General features: G+C 37.5%; 1 protein-coding gene across 4 annotated transcripts; it reads left to right on the forward strand.

Annotated features, from left to right (window-relative positions):
- The first annotated feature begins 1,076 nt into the window (after nucleotides 1-1,076).
- LOC110383133 (uncharacterized) lies at nucleotides 1,077-19,608 on the forward strand. 4 transcript variants are annotated; one of them, XM_049845435.2, is made up of 12 exons: nucleotides 1,077-1,495; nucleotides 1,761-1,857; nucleotides 3,299-3,478; nucleotides 3,954-4,126; nucleotides 7,209-7,365; nucleotides 7,838-7,994; nucleotides 8,324-8,460; nucleotides 9,301-9,468; nucleotides 10,407-10,488; nucleotides 11,062-11,119; nucleotides 11,519-12,544; nucleotides 12,841-19,608. In XM_049845435.2, exons 2-12 carry the CDS (start codon nucleotides 1,796-1,798, stop codon nucleotides 17,373-17,375), a joined length of 6,735 nt encoding a protein of 2,244 aa, XP_049701392.2. In that variant the 5' UTR covers nucleotides 1,077-1,495; nucleotides 1,761-1,795; the 3' UTR covers nucleotides 17,376-19,608. The 4 variants fall into 4 exon arrangements, with proteins under 4 accessions (XP_049701392.2, XP_049701398.2, XP_049701400.2 ...); XM_049845441.2 differs by lacking the exon at nucleotides 1,761-1,857 and having other exon boundaries at nucleotides 1,079-1,495; nucleotides 12,841-19,607; XM_049845443.2 differs by lacking the exons at nucleotides 1,761-1,857; nucleotides 3,299-3,478; nucleotides 3,954-4,126 and having other exon boundaries at nucleotides 1,079-1,495; nucleotides 7,212-7,365; nucleotides 12,841-19,607.
- Nucleotides 19,609-19,741: the final 133 nt, after the last annotated feature.

Here is a 19,741-nt window from a genome sequence, read left to right on the forward strand (position 1 = left end):
TTTATTACAAAGTACCTAACCCACATTAATTTCGTTGTTCGAGTGTTTTATCATCACTAAACTGATAAAGGTCACCTTTTCCTGTATAATAGGCACCTAAACTATTTAGGACTTTTTTTACCTTGTCGACCTAGCATCGATGATAACGAGACGACGCGATTTAACCTCAACAAAGGTGAAAGTAACAAAAAAAACATTATTTAAACCGTTCATTTGTACCTAAAACATAGGGAGGTAGGTACTGAACTACCCAATCCATCTTTGTGAACTCTGACCCGAAACAAAACCCAAGTAATCATTCAATCGTCCTGTAATAAAACAAACAGCTGTGTCAAAGTACCTAGGAATATAGCGATCTTTTATATTGTAGCTGTGTGGCTATAGACAATGGGAACAAGTCGCGCCTGCCTGTCGCTTCGCGCCGCTCACCGGCTCACGATCGATGACGTCACAAATCCCCTACCATTTGATCGAATCGCGATCATATTTAGTAGAATCGAGATTATGCTGAATAACGCTCGACAAGGTAGATAAAAGTCATTATGTCCCTAACTTATAATGTATGATGCAGTTGATACCTTTAATTACAAACTGCATCGAAAATTCTTCCTTCCTGTATTTGATATCTTGATTATCTATGGAATTAATTAGGCTGTTTCAATATTCACTACTATTTATGTATACCTATCTAATGCTTCGCCGTAATAATTTTAATAGACCAAATAGGTATATTACAAACAAGAATTGTTATCGCTCAAAAAAAAAACATGGTAGGGGAAAATCTTATATGATAAAAAAAATACAAATTGGGTAAGTTTTTAATTCTAATCTAAGAGTAGAGCAAACGAAAAGTAAATGCCGAAAATACGTAATAACATACAGCCAGTAAAATAAAAAACATTGTTCTAAACTACCATAGTGCGTAGGTACAACGCCTACAGTTTACCTAGGTACATACCTATTTATACAAGAAACAAGTTTCTATAACTACGCACTGCAACTGCAATTGATTAAACTCAATCTGAGTCGATCGATAACTCATATTTACCTACTCTTCAAATAAAGTTTCACGCCTAAATTCATTGTAAATAAAAATTGAAATACCAATATTATCATTGATACAGTCAATTTTGTACATTGTTTTCATGTTTGAAGCGCAATTCACGTCCGTTTTACTCGAAGCTCGTGTAGAAAATGGCTCGCTGCGTCGAAATGTCGTCATCTCGCCTTCGTCACAAAACTAGGGTAGCATGTGGGAAAAGGATAGAATGTCATTCTGTTTCAGCCGCACTCGTGGAGCATGCTCAATGTGGATTGTGCGCAGTCGGCCGGCATTGAACGATGCGCGTTTTCGCCATTTTGTTTTAAAACGTTGACGTGTGCACAAGTGCGATGATAAATATACAATGTGAAAAGGTACTTTAGTTATTTAGTGAAAGTGTTTTACTATATTAAATGTGTGTCTAGTTTCGTCTGGATTTCGTGTAAACCATGGGTAAATTATTTTTGAGTTGTTTTTCGTGACACGGCCGCCATGACTCATGCGCTGTGCACGCGTTCTTCATTTGCGCGATTGCATTAGCTGTGTGCAGACGTGTCGGCTGGTCATTTTTTTACTTATTTTCTTGGATTTTTACTTTTTTATGTGGAAGTGTGACAGAAACATGTTTTGAATACCTATAATACCAATTTTTTTAAACCGTCAAAATATTTAGGTACTTGCCTTTTTTGTTTGTTTTTTTTTTATTGAAATGCAACAGTGAATAGGTGAACGCGAAAAATTGGTGTTTTAAATATGGATGAACAAAGTGCATTTATTAACGAAGAAATTGATGCAAAAAAAATGAATGACGATGAGTGAGTATTCTATATTATGTATTACACATACGTTTTATAATAATCAGAAAACAGTATTTCTTTACTTACAATTTATTTATTTTAAAATCAAAATGTGCGATCTTAATAGTTTTACGATCGCACGTTTTGATTTTAAATATTTTAGTATTTTTCGTACTATAGTTTTTAGGGTTCCGTAGTACACTAGGAACCCTTATAGTTTCGCTGTTTGTCAGTCATAAAAAGTGCAAAAGGCTTTATTAAGGTAAAGTGGGGAGTATTTTTTTTATTCCAACCCTAACGTATGATATATCGTTGGATAGGTATATGGGTAAAAATTAACAGGGGTTTCCTACCAAAATTTTTGATAATATTACAATTTTCGAAAATAATTGCTCCGAAAAATATGAAAAAAAATCTTAAATATTTGACTTAATAGGAAAAATATTTTGGACTCGATTTTTTTAACTTTTTTAATTTGAATTATTTAAATCGGTTAACGCAGTCCAAAATTACCACCAAAAACCCAACATACATAAGCCATCTAGATTTTAAAAATTAGTTACCTAAGTTTGCCGAGAGATGGCGCTGTACTTTGTGTCACTTCGAGCAGCTAAGATTTTTTCTGAGTTGATGGCGCCGGGACAGGTAACGGCTATACTCGGGAAACTACGGAACCCTAAAATGAGCGTGGCCTGACACGCTCTGGCCGGTTTTTTAAATATTAAAACTAGCTTCGTTAAACTCAGCCCGCGGCTTCGCCCGCTTAGAGTTCGGCTATATCGCGTTTCCAAGAGAATTCTTCAAAAGTCCGGGATAAAAACTATCCTATGTTCTTTCTCAAGGTCAACTCTGTCTCTGTACCAAATTTTATTTAAATCAGTTCTGTGGTTTACACGTGAAAGCGTAACAGAAAGACAGACAGACAGAGTTTTTTTCGCATTTATAATATTAGTAGGGATTAGTAGGGATGGGCGAAAACTTAAAAGCCCTCTTTTATACACACAAACACCCACTTATGTTTATATATTTAAATAGTTAAAATTCTCAATATGTATGTAGGATATTTATATTCATTCTTTATCTATATAAAAGAGAGTCGTGTTAGTTACAGACTTTTTAACTAAAGAACGGCTGAACCGTTTAAGCTGAAAATTAAGAGGGGATAATATAGCTTAGACCCGGGAAAGACATAGGATAGTTTTTGTCACCATCCGGAACGCGGGTGAAACCGCGGGTATAAGCTAGTTATGTAGTTACTTAATACCGTTGTTTTTTTGTGATATAAAACACATTAACACACAGAGAAAGTATGTAAGATATTATATCTATATAAATGTACATCGCGCGAAATTCATAGTTAACTCTTATATTTTTTTACGTTTTTTGTTCAATTTTTTTATTGACAATTTTTTTTTATGTATAATTACACTATTTATACCTAGCTATTTTCGTTTTATAGAGATGCAAAATGGAAAGAGCTAAGAAAAATAAGAAATGAACGTCGAAGAAAATATTATCACCGTAAGAAATTATTGGAGGAAAATGGAATAAGAAAAAATAAAGAAAAAGTACAAAAATCAAATGCTCAACGTCAGAGGAAATGTCGTCGACGTAAAGCAGGAGTACCTGACGTGGATATGTAATAACATTTTATAATGTTTATAAATAAATATATCGGGTGTGTCGTTCACAATCACATTAAATGAAATGCGTTAATATATGACGATTACCACACAGAAAAAAAAATACGTAATAAAAAAAACAAAGAAAGTAAATAGAATAAAAATATTGCGAAAATTAGAACACCATATAAAAGTCAGTCATTACAAACAACTGAAATTCTCCCTTGAAAATTGACAGCTGTCAACTGATCAAACCATTCGATACTCCCAACTTTATCTCTGCTTTACACAACATGATGTTGTAAATTATAAAAACTAAAAATGACTCCTGTGGTTAAACCACTGAATGGATTAGGTTATTTTTTTACAATTCGCCATAGAATATCATAAAGTATAGGTATGTGATAGGATTTAATGTGATTGTGATGTGAACGACACTCTGTATTTGCTTCAATGTTATTTAACTGTACGATATCGTCATTTTTTCCTCAGGAAAAATGAAAAATTGGACAGTGATGCAAATGTATCTGATGACAATAATATAGAAGAATTACCGCTACAAGAAAATCTATTTGACAGCCACCAAGTTCCAATTCGTGAACAGCGTACTGAAAGTTTTACTCCAGAAGTTATTATACGCATTAATACAGGAATTCTGAGCGATGGTAATTGTCTATTCCACTCGCTCTTAAGTATTTTGCAACTTCAAATAAATATATATTTTTTTATTTATTATTAAGTATATCAATTGATAAAAAATAGCTTTATGTTAAAATTGTTTTTTTTTTAATGTATACTAATTTAAATATACAAAACATAAACGTATGTACCTATTTAGTATTCCTTAAATATTTACCTATGCATGAAAAAAATAAGATTTAGGCGCAATTCACATTGGATCAATTCTCGTTCCAAATCAATTTCAACTCTTGGTACTTTGAGATAAAACACGAAGTTGTATGTAAAATTTTGCACCGAAAATGTTCTGCCGACAGCTGCGCGCCGCTGCTCTTTCAATGTGAATTGAGCCTTCGGGCTATTACGCACTGTCGACTAGTCGGCGGCTACTCAGTCCCTCGGCGCTGCGACCGAAACATAGGCAACCAGACCGGAGACAAGTGCATCACATTTTATTTAAACTAATGAAAGTCAAACTAGTCGACAGTGCGTACAGGCCCTTATGTATTTTTTTGTCGGTTTGCTGTAGCCCTTTTTATTAGAACTTATGACATCTGGTATAATCCTACTAATATTATTATAAAAAGGCGACAATTTGTAAGGATGTACGTAGGTATGTTTGTTATTCTCTCTCGCGAAAACTACTGACCGGATTTTGATGGAACTTGGCAGTAATATGTAATGGGTATAAGCATTTTTTTTGCCACGGGTGGAAAATATTTCCAGGTGAAACCGCGGGCAGAACATTGTATACTATTAAAAAAATATATATATAAACTGAAAAAAAAAAACAATATATGTTTTTTTCATTTATAATATTTGAATGTTTAAAATTTAAAAATATATTTTAAATTATGTAAAAAACCGGCCAAATGCGAGCCGAACTCGCGCACGAAGGGTTCCGTACCATTCCTACTCATAAAACCGCATCTACCTTTTGCCGCTATCGATTTCGAGCAAAAATGAGCAATTAAACATCACGTTTGTAGTATGGGATCCTCCCAAAATATTTATTTTATTCTAGTTTGCAGTATTTCGTCTGTCACCGGGCTGTATCTCATGAACTGTTATAGTTAGAGAGTTGAAATTTTCACAGATGATGTATTTCTGATGCCGCTATAACAACAAATACTGAAAACTAAAATATAACAAATATTTTGGAGGGCTCCCATAAAAGAAACGTGTTTTTTTCTCATTTTATAAATATGTAACTAGCTTCTCCCAGCGGTTTCACCCGCATCCCGTGGGAACTACTTCCCGTACCGGGATAAAAAGTAGCCTATAGCCTTCCTCGATAAATGGGCTATCTAACACTGAAAGAAATTTTCAAATCGGACTAGTAGTTCCTGAGATTAGCGCGTTCAAACAAACAAACAAACTCTTCAGCTTTATAATTAGTATAGATTGTACGGAACCCTTCGTGCGCGGGTGCGACTCGCACTTGGTCGTTTTTTTATGAGACTCCTGCATGGCGCCTCCGCTTGTCATTTTGTTCTCCTTGGTACGATATAATTAATACAGAAATATTTTTTTCATCCCACCATCTCGGAAAGAGTAGTTTTACCCTTTGATATCGGAGCGCAAAAGCCGTTTTTATCCTCTAGAGTGGCAAAGTGATTTGAATTTAGAACATCGTGTGCAATACTCCATTTGTGACAATCTTGATAAGACTTTTCAAACAAATACATATTAAACAAATAAAATACTGTTTTAAATAATTATTCAATTAATTAAGTAATTTTTATTATTGTTTTTACATAGATTTTTAACCTAGTTTCATTTTTAAACTGAGTTTTCAAATAAATGAATTTTAATAGGTTCTTCTTTTTAATTTGATACTCATACGTGCCCGCCATTTTGTTTTTTTATGCATTTAGTAATTTCCTCGATGAGGTGGGATGAAAAGTTACGTGTTGCACTCGAGTGCAAAGATTTTTCACCTTGTGCTCTTTTGATGAAAATTGAGCCCGCGGTTAAAAAGCAACTTTGCACTCTTGTATAACAAATAACTATTAACCACTCCGCAAACTTTGACATCCAATAGCTAAACAAGTCATCCTATAGATAAAAAAAATATCGATAACAATAAACTAATGTTTATTTTAAAATCGATTTTATGGTCATACGTGGGCCGATCGGTCACCGCGATTACGTCATATGTAATTCTTTAAGTACGTCTCTACTCTCTATGTCTCTACCAAATGCCGACCGCGCACGTGCAGTCACTGCATGGGTTGCGCTCAAAAGATAGTAGAGGATACATTTTCTCTTACCGAATTCGAACCAGTCTTTTTGTTGCGCACTGTAATGGGTGAATCGCGGCACAGTGGAACCGCATTCTAAGCAGTAGGTAATATTGACCGAGCGCCCCAATGATTCAATTATGACTCTAAACTAATGATTGAATGGCTAAGTTCTGTCAAAGTAAAGTGCTAGCTGTTTCATTGAATAGCTAGTTTAAGAGCTCGGAACTTTAGGACGGTTGGTTTAGGTATATAGGTTAGAACTTTAGGGCACCCGGAGATAGCCGGTTTGGGTTTTTAAACAACCCGAAAATGGACTTCCTTAACTCCGGCGGAAAAAAAACTAGAGGAATAAGTAAATTTAATTAATCAACAATGCCAGTTAGTTGACACCATACTGAAAACAAAAGGATGACAATAGAATACTTACAAATATGTATGTATGTACCTACCTACACGGCCGGCGGCTTTTCAATAAACTGAAAAATATTGATTTAATTTTGAACTAGACGAGTGATTTAATAACGGTGTTCAGTCAACGGGCTAGCTGTAGGTATGATTGAATGGCTATTTTAACCAGTTGCCTGCGACATCTTCGCTCAAGAACAATCTATTCGCCTGCTCGCGGTTACTCGATATCAAGCGAGGTGATTTACAACCGAGATAAATCATGTATCGCTAGATTTTATACAAGCTTTATACCCACCCGCGGTTTCACCCGCTTTCTGAGAAAACTTCTCGCACTCGGATAAAAAGTAGTGTCCTATTTCAGGCTCTAGGTAGGACTACTAAGAGATTTCTCAATTTTTTACGGTTTTTTTTTCAGAAGCGTCCCAAAAAAAGAGGTCATTGGATGAGTTGGATAGATTCAAGAGGCGTCTTATACGAGCCGTGGCTCGGCTTATGATTGACGAGAAGAAACCTGAGGAAGAAATATGGTCGCAACTGAAAATAGAAACTGGCTCCAACTGCAAATTACTATGGTATAATATATGTCAAAATATTTTTATACCTTCTATTTATACCTACATAAAAATGTAATTATTTTTAGGGTTCTGTAACCAAAGGGTAAAACGGGACTCTGTTGTTTTCGCTCCTCTGTCCTTCCGTCTGTCACCAGGCTGTATCTCATGATCTGTGATAGCTAGAGAGTTGAAGTATTCACAGATGGTGTATTTCTGTTGCCGCTATAACAACAAATACCGATTGAAAACTAGAATACAATAAATATTTTGGGAGGCTCTCATACAACAAACGTGATTTTTTTTGCTAATTTTCTAAATAATGGTACGGAACCCTTCGGGTGCGATTCCGACTTGCACTTGGCCGGTTTTTTATAAAAATTGTAAAAAATATACAGCTTTTATCTGACAGATAGCATAAACAATCAGATAACTGGCATTTTATCAGTAAGCTTTAACCTTCTTTTAACTTATTCTAATATTCTTTGTTCAGGACCCGGATGAAAGCTCTAACAGAGAAGAAAGTGGGTCATCTGCTAGATGTGAACGATCACACGGTGGCCATACCCAAGCCGGCCAGGATGTCTCTCACGGATTGGCTGCTGTTCGACCTCGTGCTCGTCCACCAGAAAATAGACCTTATTGGACAGGTGATTGGGTTCAAAATTCTATGACATTACTAATTTCTTGTATAAGCGACTTAAAAAACAATAGAAGATCAAGTTTTTTTTTTATTTATTACGGTTTTTAAAGCCAATTACATAAATCGGAGAACTTAAATTTCAAATGAATACAAAATCTTAAAAATACAGTTAACTTAAATAAAAATACGTAGGTAACAAATAATAGAAATTATATTTATAGGTAAGATATTCAGTTACACTATCCCCGAGTAATATCTGGCTATACATTATTACCTATCCTTGTACGGGAAAAAGTTCCACAAACTAGGTTTTAATACAGTTTAATCTAATTTCAGGATAAGCCGCATCGTCGTGAAGACCCCGAGGCCCTGGTGAAGTTGTTCGAGCTGGTGAAGAAGTTCAAGATCGAGGGCAAGGCCGGAGACCACCTGGCCGAAGCCTGGTCGAACGCAACTATCTATTATAATAACAAGTAAGCTTATATGTTGCACTGATTATGGTTGAACATAACACAATTATAATATTTTTCATATTATAAAGTACTAGCTTCCGCCCGCGGCTTCGCCCGCGTAGTGTTCGGTTATATCGCGTTTCCAAGAGAATTCTTCAAAAGTCTGGGATAAAAACTATCCTATGTTCTTTCTCAAGGTCAACTCTATCTTTGTGCCAAATTTTATTAAAACCAGTCAGTGGTTTAGATGTGAGAGCGTAACAGACAGATAGACAGAGTTACTTTCGCATTTATAATATTACTAGGGATTACTTCCTCTCCTCTTATTATATTATAAAGAGAAGAAAGATTTGATTGTTTTCGCTCCGAAACTATGTACTTGACCGAATTGAAAAAATATTCCACTGTTTGGCTAGCAATTTTTTTTTGGTATGTAAAAAGTTCCGAACCTATTGAACAAAATTAAAAAAAATCTTTCAATGTTTAGAAGCTACATTATGCCCGGTGACCATTAGCCTAAATTTTATCATTGTACGGGACGTAGTACTAGAACTAAAAAAGTCACTTTTTTAAGACCACTGTTTTAAAATAAGGTTAATCAATCATATCATATTCTTCTTCTTCTTCTTAGCGTTTATCCCGTCTTGTGACGGGGTCCGCTTTCCGTATCTTCTTCTTCCACTTAATTAAATTATTAATTAAGTGGAAGAATAAGATAAATAAGAATATATTAAATAAGAACTTAATCATATCAATACCATTATTTTAGTCTGTATTGGCCCATATATATAGCTTAAAGACTTACATGTATAGTAATACAGTATTATGAAAAGGTGGTTAATGTTGTTTTATCCTTTTCAGAGGTCATCAATGTTCTCCCATGCTGCTGCAGCGCCGCTGGTACCAGCTGAAGGAGTTGACTCGCACCAAGTTCTATAACTTCTGGTATGCTTACCGCGGGACTGTCAAGCGCCTAGCCCTGGCCGAGCCTCATACACCCACGCCGCTACAAGCTGCTATTGCTCAACAGTAAGTTTTTATTGAGTTTTTATTTATTTATTATAATAACATATTGTAATAGTAACATAGTGTAGTAATATTTAGTATAATAGCCTAGTGGGTAAAGGACCAACCTCTCAAGTATGAGGGCGCGGGTTCGATCCCAGGTCAGGCAATTACCAATGCAACTTTTCTAAGTTTGTATGTACTTTCTAAGTATATCTTAGACACCAATGGCTGTGTTTCGGATGGCACGTTAAACTGTAGGTCCCGGCTGTCATTGAACATCCTTGGCAGTCGTTACGGGTAGTCAGAAGCCAGTAAGTCTGACACCAGTCTAACCAAGGGGTATCGGGTTGCCCGGGTAACTGGGTTGAGGTCAGATAGGCAGTCGCTTCTTGTAAAGCACTGGTACTCAGCTGAATCAGGTTAGACTGGAAGCCGACCCCAACATGATTGGGAAAAGGCTCGGAGGATGGATTATAATAACATGATATCTTATACCAACCAACCAGACAGTACCAAAAAGGCTCGGAAGATGATGATTATAATAGCATGATATGTTATGCAAACACACAGTTATGTATTTTTATACCTACTGGTTAAGCTGCAAGTCATCCTCCGAGCCTTTTCCCAACTATGTTGGGGTCGGCTTCCAATCTAACCTGATTCAGCTGAGTACCAGTGCTTTACAAGAAGCGACTGCCTATCTGACCTCAACCCAGTTACCCGGGCAACCCGATACCCCTTGGTTAGACTGGTGTCAGACTTACTGGCTTCTGACTACCCGTAACGATTGCCAAAGATGTTCAATGACACCCGAGACCTACAGTTTAACTTGCCTACAACGTAGGAAAAGTCTAGGCAGTTTTTTAGTTTTTTTAAAGTCTTTATTTATATCTTTGGTTTTGTACATTATATACGTAGTAGTTATTCTTTGAATATAATTGATATGTTTATTGTTTTAGGTATAAACATTTAGTGACGAGGCCGTTCCTAGAATGGGAAGAGTTGATTGAGAGGAGATTAGTCACATTGCCTGAGGAGTTTGTAAGTAAATCTTTTATATTTACCTTACCTAGATAAGTCAAATCAAATCAAAAGTCATTTATTCAAAGTAGGCTGAAAATCAGCACTTTTTGAACGTCAAATCTACAAAAGACAGCCCCCAAAACGCCAGCCCTTCACCACTTCCTATGTGTTTTTGCTGGGAAGAGGAAGTGGTGGAACAAACTCCCCAGCAACACAATTCTACACACAAGTCTGTATGGTTTGAAGATATAAGTCCGTATGTAAGTAGCTGCTTTGTTGGTCTAGCATTCGGACGAGGTCTCGGGTTCGATTCCCGGGTCTAGCCTTATGGAGTCTCACTCTTGAAAAGCAGAATCTGGAAGTTGGTGATTGATACACCTATGGATTGAAGAGCTCGCTCTCTCGGGTGTTGTCGGGTTGTCGACCCATCGGACCATGAGAGTGAAGAAACAGTGAGTGCACCGCAGTCAAAGCAAATGCGCCTGCACTATTATATGTCTTGCGCAGCTGGCTGATCTTCTTAGAAAGAACAGCTAATGAGGCCGAAAATTGTTCTGAACTCCACTACCTACTATGTATTTATTTTTTCAGGAACGACAAATGCTTCAAAAGAGTGCACCTAGGTGTTACGTTAGAAAACTTTTAGAAGGTGGGTCTATATGATAACTATACTTACAACCCGTGCCGATAAAGAATGGGATTAGAAATCGCGACAGCTGTATTCAACTCTCGCTCATGTGCTATAGTGTATGAGCGAGAGGTAAATACAGCTGTCGCGATTTCTAATCCCATTCTTTATCGGCACGGGTTGTACATAGTTTTTAATATAACATACTCCATGGAGTAGGCACTTAACTAAAAATAACCAAAATTGTGAAAAAAGTTCTTCCAAGATTCTTTATCAGAGAATATGTACATATTAAAGCCAAGTAATTTTAGCTTTGGTTTATTTTCAATTTCACGATAATCAAATAGCACATAAGTAATAATTATAACTATAGTTGTATTGCAATTAAAAATATTAAAATGAAAAAAATAATAATTACAGATGGCCCAGATCTGGAACTAATAGAACCAAGAATAGAAACGATAGACCTCAGAAACATAGCAGATGAAGAAAGCGAAGACGATGAGAAGGACCAAGCACAAGATATCTCCACGCCCACAGTCAAAATAAAAGAAGAACCGCTCGACTCAGAGATGGATATCGGAGAAATACAGGTAGAAGCACCCAAAAAATCCATATACGATTCAGTTTTAGAATCAACTGATAAAGAAAATGAGAAACTTGAAAGTATGGACGCTAACGATTTTGTTGATGACGATTTCGCCGCTGATGACGATTTATTCAATGAAGAAAAAGAAATTGAGGAAACTATAGCAACAACACTTGATCAAGAGGATTCAGTGTTGCCTCAAATTACGAATGTTTTCGGTAATGTTAGTGACGCTAACGTGTTCAGTAATATGGAGACAGTGGAGCAAAGTGACGTTAAAAATGTAAATATTGATGAGAATGCTACTGTTGCACATACGAGTGTCAGTGGTATCCTTCAAACTAGTTCCAAGGATAATATTATTGTGAAAACTCAAGACAGTGATAGTGTAGGCCTTGACGATAAAGATAAAGTTGGTAATACCAACAACAGTAAAGAAGAGATCGAAACTAAAGTTCCCGATGGTATTGAAGATTCAGATAAACTTGTTTCTAGCACAGAAGATATACCCAAAGACAATTTAGATCCTAAAACAGATGATAATGCAGAAGATGTAGTTATAATAGACAACACTCCTGCTCCGGTTGTAATCTCTGACTCAGATGACGAAGAAAAATTTGAAAAGAGTGATGAAATCGTTGATGATATATTCTTACCTGCCCCTAGTGAACCCATGGACATTGAAAAGTATACGTCAACTGACCCTGAAACTAAAGGTGACATAGATGTTAGTAAAGTTGCTCTAACTAGTCAAGACAATGAAGATAAAAAATCAGATATACCTGGTTTCTCGTTTGGTCAACTGCCAAATGATATTAGCTTTGCTGACGAAGGCATCGTGTATGTTGAGGAAGACGGTAAGTGAGAAAATATCATTGCTATATCTATGAAACGCGCTAAATCATACGTATCAAATACTCGACAATTTGAAGTTATCAGGACCGCATTTAGGTAGATCGAATTTATTATTATCTCTCAATAGTACAAACTGTCATATTTCAAGTTTCGGCCTATTTCAAACTCAATTCACTGTAATTATGTTAAAGAAAATCTCCCTCGATTTCCGAATTAAAGAGAGTCCAGTTTAATATGATTTAACTGTCTCTTGAAATTGAGTAAGTAATAAAACTCAATTATTGTGTAATTGTTACAGAAAAGAGAGCCAGCACTGACGCTGAAGATGTGCCGAAGATAGACCCGAAGCTGCTGATGTTCCCCATCGTGTACACCACCAGGTTAGACCACATGGCTCTCGCACAGTTCCAACACATTAGCGACAAAACATTGATAGAAACCATTGCAACCAAAAGTAAACCTATTAAGCTAGAACCACAGACTAGTAACCCAGACCAAGAAATTGTAGCAGAAACGAGTAGACCGGTTAAACAAGAACCACAGCCATTAGACGAAAATGCCACTGTAGCCAAAAGCGAACCAGTCGAAAAGAAACCAGACACTGACGTCCCACCAGACGACAGTGACTCAGATGACGATAAGATTCCAGATAGCAAAAAAGTTAAACCGTCCAGCCATCTACTACAAAAACCTAGAAGTCGCACCTACAATCCTATACAACTTTGCAAAAATCCCGACTTCAATACCAGGCTTAAGTGGCTGACAGTAGGGTTCTTCACCATACCCCGTAACCGCGGACTGATCAAAACTTGCAAGCCCTTGACTATAGATGTCAGCAAAGCTTTCGAATCTAAACTTATTGAGGGCAGGCTGTATCTAAAGCCAAGCGATGTTAATATCAAGACGGAAGATCCAGTCAAGGTAGAGGAAGAGAGTATCCAAAGTGTCACAGTCTTGCCTTCCGCTATGCCCGTACAGAGTCTCATAAATAATTCCAAAATCCCGGACATTCCTGCGCCTTCGCCAAGTTACTTCTACAAACCGACCCCCGAGGTAGCATCATGTAGTAGCACTAATGAAAGAAATAAAGTGATAAATCTACCAGACATTTCGGAGATACGGCGCATCAACCAACGACTGCTGACGGCTGAGGTAACACCCATACAAGTGCAAAACAATCAGCCACAAGTACCGGTCTCTATTGTCACGTCTCCTGACACACAAAGAAGTATTACTAAAGTAACTGTACCTATACCTGGAACAAATACACAATTATTAAATGAAGCTAACTACGTCAGAGGTCCGCCTAAATGTGTCGACATCACTCAAGACATGCCTAATAAAACAATCAAACACTCTGCGACAGGAAGTGATCTCCTCATGGCGAAAGGGCCAAGTCGGGCAAACGCTAAGAACAAGTATCCTGTAAGACCAGCAACTGCGGCATGGAAACCACGGACATTAAAAGAAAAAATACCATGGCTTGATATAAAGACCGGCCACTCTAATTATAGCAAAATGGTGGGGGAAACACTCTTGACCTTGGATACTCTCAACAAAATGTTGTTTCTTCTCATAGAAAAAGAGGAGGAACCTCCTGCTTCAAACGAGAAAAAAAATAAAAATAATAAAAAAAGTGATAAAAGTCAGCAAAATTATCAAAGTAAATCGAGGAATGATGTGACAGATGACAATAATTCATCGAAGAACCTTTCGGAAACAGCTAACAAGAGTTACCCTAACAAAGTAAAATTCAAAGTTAGATCTGCGGAACCGAGAGCTCACCCGAGAAGTACAGTAGATAAAAAACCTGAACCGAATAAAAAGCAAGTTCAATTTTGTTGTTGGAGTCGACAAAGAATGCTGGACTTGTTATTTTCTAAAAGGCAAAGACCCCCACACGATTGTCCTACAAACCAATGTAGATGTTGCTGCCAGCATATGCTAAAGGATTATATGAAGCGAGCTATGCAGATGAAAGAATCAAGCGAGGCAAATGTGGATGTAATGACATATTTGTCATCAACCGTTCGTAAACTCAATGACAACGATGAAAGTTCAGTGACCGTCCCCGTAAAAGTGGTCGTCCATTTTCCTCCTACGCATCATACACCGTGTATAGCCGTCGAAGAACTTACTATCTCTAATGAAACATCTGAGTCTGTTCCTGCAACAGAAATTGATACATCCGAAGTGTCGACTACAGGAGTGCCTCAAGATGCGGCTATGGTAACTACTACAGAAGCGACCGCAGAAACTAGTACAATAGTGGACTCAGAAACTAGTACAATAGTTAGCTCAGTAACTAGAACGCAAGAGAGCTCAGAAACTAGTACATTAGCGAGTCCAGTAACTAGCAGAGAAGTGACGCTAGTACCAACCCTCGAAGTGAGGCCAGTACCAACCCTCGAAGTGACGCCTATTACTGTAGACGTGCCGTCCGTGAGTCTAGTAGCACCTCCTAATCTAACCGTACGTGGGATAGAAACTCCAGTGATGGTATCTTCCGGTGATGGAATATCTAATCCCTCTAGGCTCTCCCGTCGTACTAGCGCTGATAATCAAATAAAACGAAAAATATTAATTCCACTTGACCCAAACCCGTCAATTAAGGTTCTTCCTGCGCCTACCGATTCTCCACCTAAGAATGATTTGAAGCCAAGAAGGTATGTAATACAGAAAACACTACGAAAAAAGACTGCGGCACCAATTATGAAATCTAACATCACTAGTAAACCTAGCACTTTGCCACATGCACTACAAAAAAAAGAAAAGATGATATTCATAAACAGCAAACACCTAATCGATAAGCCAACAGAGTGCCCAGTATTATTGGGAAAAAATAAAATATTACTGACCACAGTAAAATTTCCTCATAATTTAAAACAATTTGAAGAGACTAAATTGGCTTTAGGTCCATCGCTTAAAATACCAAAAGGGGTACAGTTAACTTGTCTAAGTGATGGTACAATATCCTACAGTATAGATAAAAACGTTCCCGTTAAGGTACAGGAGCTAGCTGAGATGCCAGCGATCATAGCGGCAGTAAGAGCTCATATGGACCTGCATAGTCAACCAGTTCCCGCGAATAACCAGCCCAGTGTCGCGGAAGCGGAAGTGGTCGATCTCATCGATGACGACGACGATAACGATATTGCTAAATCTACCACTGAACATAATAAAAATAACGAGTCCTCGCCTGTCACTGAAGAACGGAACGAAATAAATACAAATAATCAGAATGTTGTTACCGGCGAGATAAGTCTTATTGATATGCAGGAGGGAGAAGTCAAACAATTGAGTGATATTAAAGAATCTTTGCCTTCAGCAGAAGTACAAGACCAGCCGAATACATCAGGTCTTGAATACAATCAACTCGAATCGACAACTCAAAATATAAGTACTGAAGTGCAACAACCTTTATTGGAGCAAGTTAACGAACAACCTGAGCCATTAACCCAAAAGGAAGCCATCGAAGTGAGCAACCAGGTTGAGCCGGCAACCCAACCTGAGCCGGCTAACCAACCTGAACCGACAAACCAACCTGAATCGGCAAATCAACCCGAGCCGGCGAACCACCGTGAGCCGGCAAACAAACCTGACGAGCCGGCGAACCACCCTGAGCCGGCAAACAAACCTGACGAGCCGGCAAATCAACTTGAGCCGGCAAACAAACCTGACGCGTCGGCAAATCAACCTGAGCCGGCAAACAAACCTGACGAGCCGGCAAATCAACCTGAGCCGGCAAACCAATCTGAGCCGGCAAACCAAGACAACGCAAGTTTGCCCTGCATAAACAAAAGTAAAAATATACTATCAGATCTAATGGAGATGTCCGGAATATTTGATGAAGACATGTCGACTACGGCACCACCCGTGGAACCAGTTCAGGAACAACCTGTTTTGCCACAAATCTCCGTAGAAACCTCAACATCAGAGCCACCTAAAATTGTGGTGCAACCAGACTTGGATAAAGGCACTACTTCAGTACCTGTGATAAAAACGGCAGTTGGCGAACTATCCCCCATCTCATCGTTGTACGAACTGAAATATGCGTGCTTGAACAAGGGAACATTCTTCAAACTAGATTTCAGCACTGGATATCTTGTACCCATAAATGTTTGTATGAAGCAAAACGTTAGACAAGTTCCACTGGTACTGCCAAGGATTGCTCCAAAGGGTGTGATCGATCTTACTGATGAAGTTGATACCTTGCCGGTATCATCAGAAGCACCAAACCAACACACCGAAGATGTTCAGATTTTACCCAGTGACGTTGGTAGCGCCGAAGATGTTCAGATGTTACCCAATAGCTCCAGTAGATCACTGTTAATCGCCCGTGAACCACCGAAAGCAAATAAAGGACCCGAAGTCAAACCTGTCAAGTTGTACAAATCACCTAACATATTGCGTATACTAGGTAAAGCTAAAATGAAAAGAAAGCTAGCACAAGAAGAAGAACAAAAAAATAAAAGAAATGAACCAAAACTTTATCACAAACTGAAACAAAAGCAAGCATATAAGATACCAGAAGATACAACCAAGGAAACGTCACCTGTGCTTGAAACCGCCACTGTTTTGTCCGATGATTCGTCTGACGAAGAACCTCTTTCTAACATTGTGAAAAGGAGGAAAGCAAATGAAGCTGAACTTGAGAAAGCGAAGTCAAATGAACCTGAACAAAGTAATGAAACTGAATCAGAGTTTATAGACTATTTAGACGAAGTTACTGAAGATTTTGAAATGAGTGATTTAACATCGAAGGAGACGTTAATAGAAGTTGATATGGATGAGAGTAATGATGAAGAAGAAGGTTGTATATTAGGTGTTTAATCTCAAGTCAACTTTCAACTTTTTCATAACTCGTGCGAATAATTTTGTATATATATTTCATATATTGGTATCCAATTCAAATTATTGAAGCTATTTAACTTTAACGACCGCTATATGACTTCAGTGGCGACTTGAGTTAACTGCGACATATTATCATCCTGGAGAGTCTGAAGTTAGATTAGTTACGACCTATATTTTAATTTGTCAACTAACTTTAGACTGACCAAGCTACAAGGTAGTGTGTGAGCTATCATTTAATGTAGAATCTAACTTAAGATAAGCACTAAATCGTTTTATGTAAATTATTAGCAAATAAACAGTGGGGGCCTTACTACAAAAACTTTAAACCCTGTTTTACACTTGTCTAATAAAATTTTGGCTGCAAAATGAACCATATGTCAACGTCATAATTTGACATTTTTTTAGACAAGGCATAAACTGACGTTTAAAAGTTTTTGTGGTAAGACGGTGGGTCTTTACTTATTGTTTGCTAATAAGTAACATGTTAACGTTCTCTCCAGGTAGGAGTAGTGAGTAACTTTTATTATACAGATAATTGAAACCAAGTGTTTGTCACCTTTTCTCAAAATGAATATTGTCAACAAATTAGTTGCAGACAATGAAAAAATTCTTTTTCACTCATTTGGCACGTAAGGTTGACCAGTATTTATTGATAGTGACAAGGTGGATCTAGCAATTACAATTTTACCTTGATGTTGAATCTAATGCGATGTAATCCATAGATTTACTGTGATATTATTTTAGGAGACTCGTATTATTAGGTAAGGTAAGGTCAAATAAATATTCTAATTTCTTGCTCAGCTATAGGTTTTGTAATTCAATTCAGTAACTTTACAGTTACCGGCACGGATGTCGAGCCCTGACCTTCACCTGCGCAGAAGCGACTTACTGCCTTATTGCCTATGCATACGGGTGCGCAAAGCGATCCCCACTCTTCCGCCGAGAGCTCAATATCCGTGCCGGTATCTGTAATTGTTATCTATACTTGTCGATACAATGTTTAAGTTGGTAAAGTTGAAAAAAAAATCATGCAATTTCCAGCGATTCTTTTGTAAATATTTTATAATATTGTTTTGGTTGATGTTGGTGCGGTGTACACATCCGTACGGACTCAGTTAAAAGATTTTATTTTAAAATTACAGACATTTAATTGATTTATATGTACAGATTTGGGAAATGCAAATTCTTATTTGTGTGCAGGCCCGCCGCAAGCGGGCGTGCAAAGCGTGCACCGCACGCGGGCGGCACGTCCTAGGGGGCGGCAAATCGAACGACTTATCACGTAATATTTAAAAAATACAATATCTTTTTACCAATGATTTGATTTGCAAATGCCCCGGGCGGCATGATTTAGGGGGCGGCAAAATTAAACCATAATTACGTAATAAAATTAGATGAGTAGATTAGCAATAAAAGTTCAGAAAAAGCCGCCCTCGCTTTGGTCATGTCCTGTCAATTTTGACGGGTTCACCCTTTGCATCCCCAAAAAAATTCGGTTATGGCTTTTTGTTCACTTTGGCTTTTTAGGACATTTTTACTTCATAAAAACTCTAAGGAAAAAATCGCGCTCGCTTCGCTCGCGGCTTCGTATTCATTTGCACTTCATTTCTGTGCATATCTTACTATTTCACTCTGCTTTGTTCATTTACACTGGTTTTTATTTGTTTTGTGTCCTTTGACTGAAAAATTTTCGCACTCGCTTCGCTCGTGCTTTCTTACATATGGGTTGTATTTATGCCTTGACTTTTTCAACGGGAAACCCACCAAAAACCATAAATAACATATTTAACTAAATTTAAACATTGTTATAGATATTTATTTGCAGACCATAAACTATAAAATTTGCGCCCGGTCCGCTCGCGTTTATTTAAGATTGCTTCTCTTTTCTTGCATCGCACTAGGCGCACTACACAGAAGAGCTAACCTTATTAAAATACATATTTTATAATCATAACGAATTTTGATTTTTTTGACAAAACCCAGTATAATATGTACTTAGTCGTAGGGCGGCATAATCAGTTTTGCACGCGGGCGAACTAACAGCTAGCGGCGGGCCTGTTTGTGTGTTAGGTAGATAGTTAATAATTATTTGTGTGGATATTATTGTGAAATATGGGATGCCTGCCATCCGTCAGGGTACCAATATGGGTACCTACCTGTCAAGTTGATGTTTTCATATTTGTTACTTTAACCGTCAGTTGCACAAAGCTCCATTAAAGTTAAAGCTTCTTTAAATCCATTGCTGACACTTTATCTTGTTGACAAAGAAAGAGGCAATAGATTTAAAGAAGCTTTAACTTTAATGGAGCTTTGTGCAACTGACGGTACCTATGCTAAGAACATTA

Source organism: Helicoverpa armigera, chromosome 25, assembly GCF_030705265.1.
Source record: "Helicoverpa armigera isolate CAAS_96S chromosome 25, ASM3070526v1, whole genome shotgun sequence".
In the NCBI taxonomy this organism is placed as follows: Eukaryota; Metazoa; Arthropoda; class Insecta; order Lepidoptera; family Noctuidae; genus Helicoverpa; species Helicoverpa armigera.

Coding starts and splice junctions, on each gene's coding strand:
- LOC110383133 (XM_049845435.2), top strand. CDS start 1,796: ATGGATGAACAAAGTGCATTTATTAACGAAGAAATTGATGCAAAAAAA. Junction 3,479..3,953: donor GGAGTACCTGACGTGGATAT/GTAATAACATTT, acceptor TTTTTTCCTCAG/GAAAAATGAAAAATTGGACA. Junction 10,489..11,061: donor TCACATTGCCTGAGGAGTTT/GTAAGTAAATCT, acceptor TTATTTTTTCAG/GAACGACAAATGCTTCAAAA.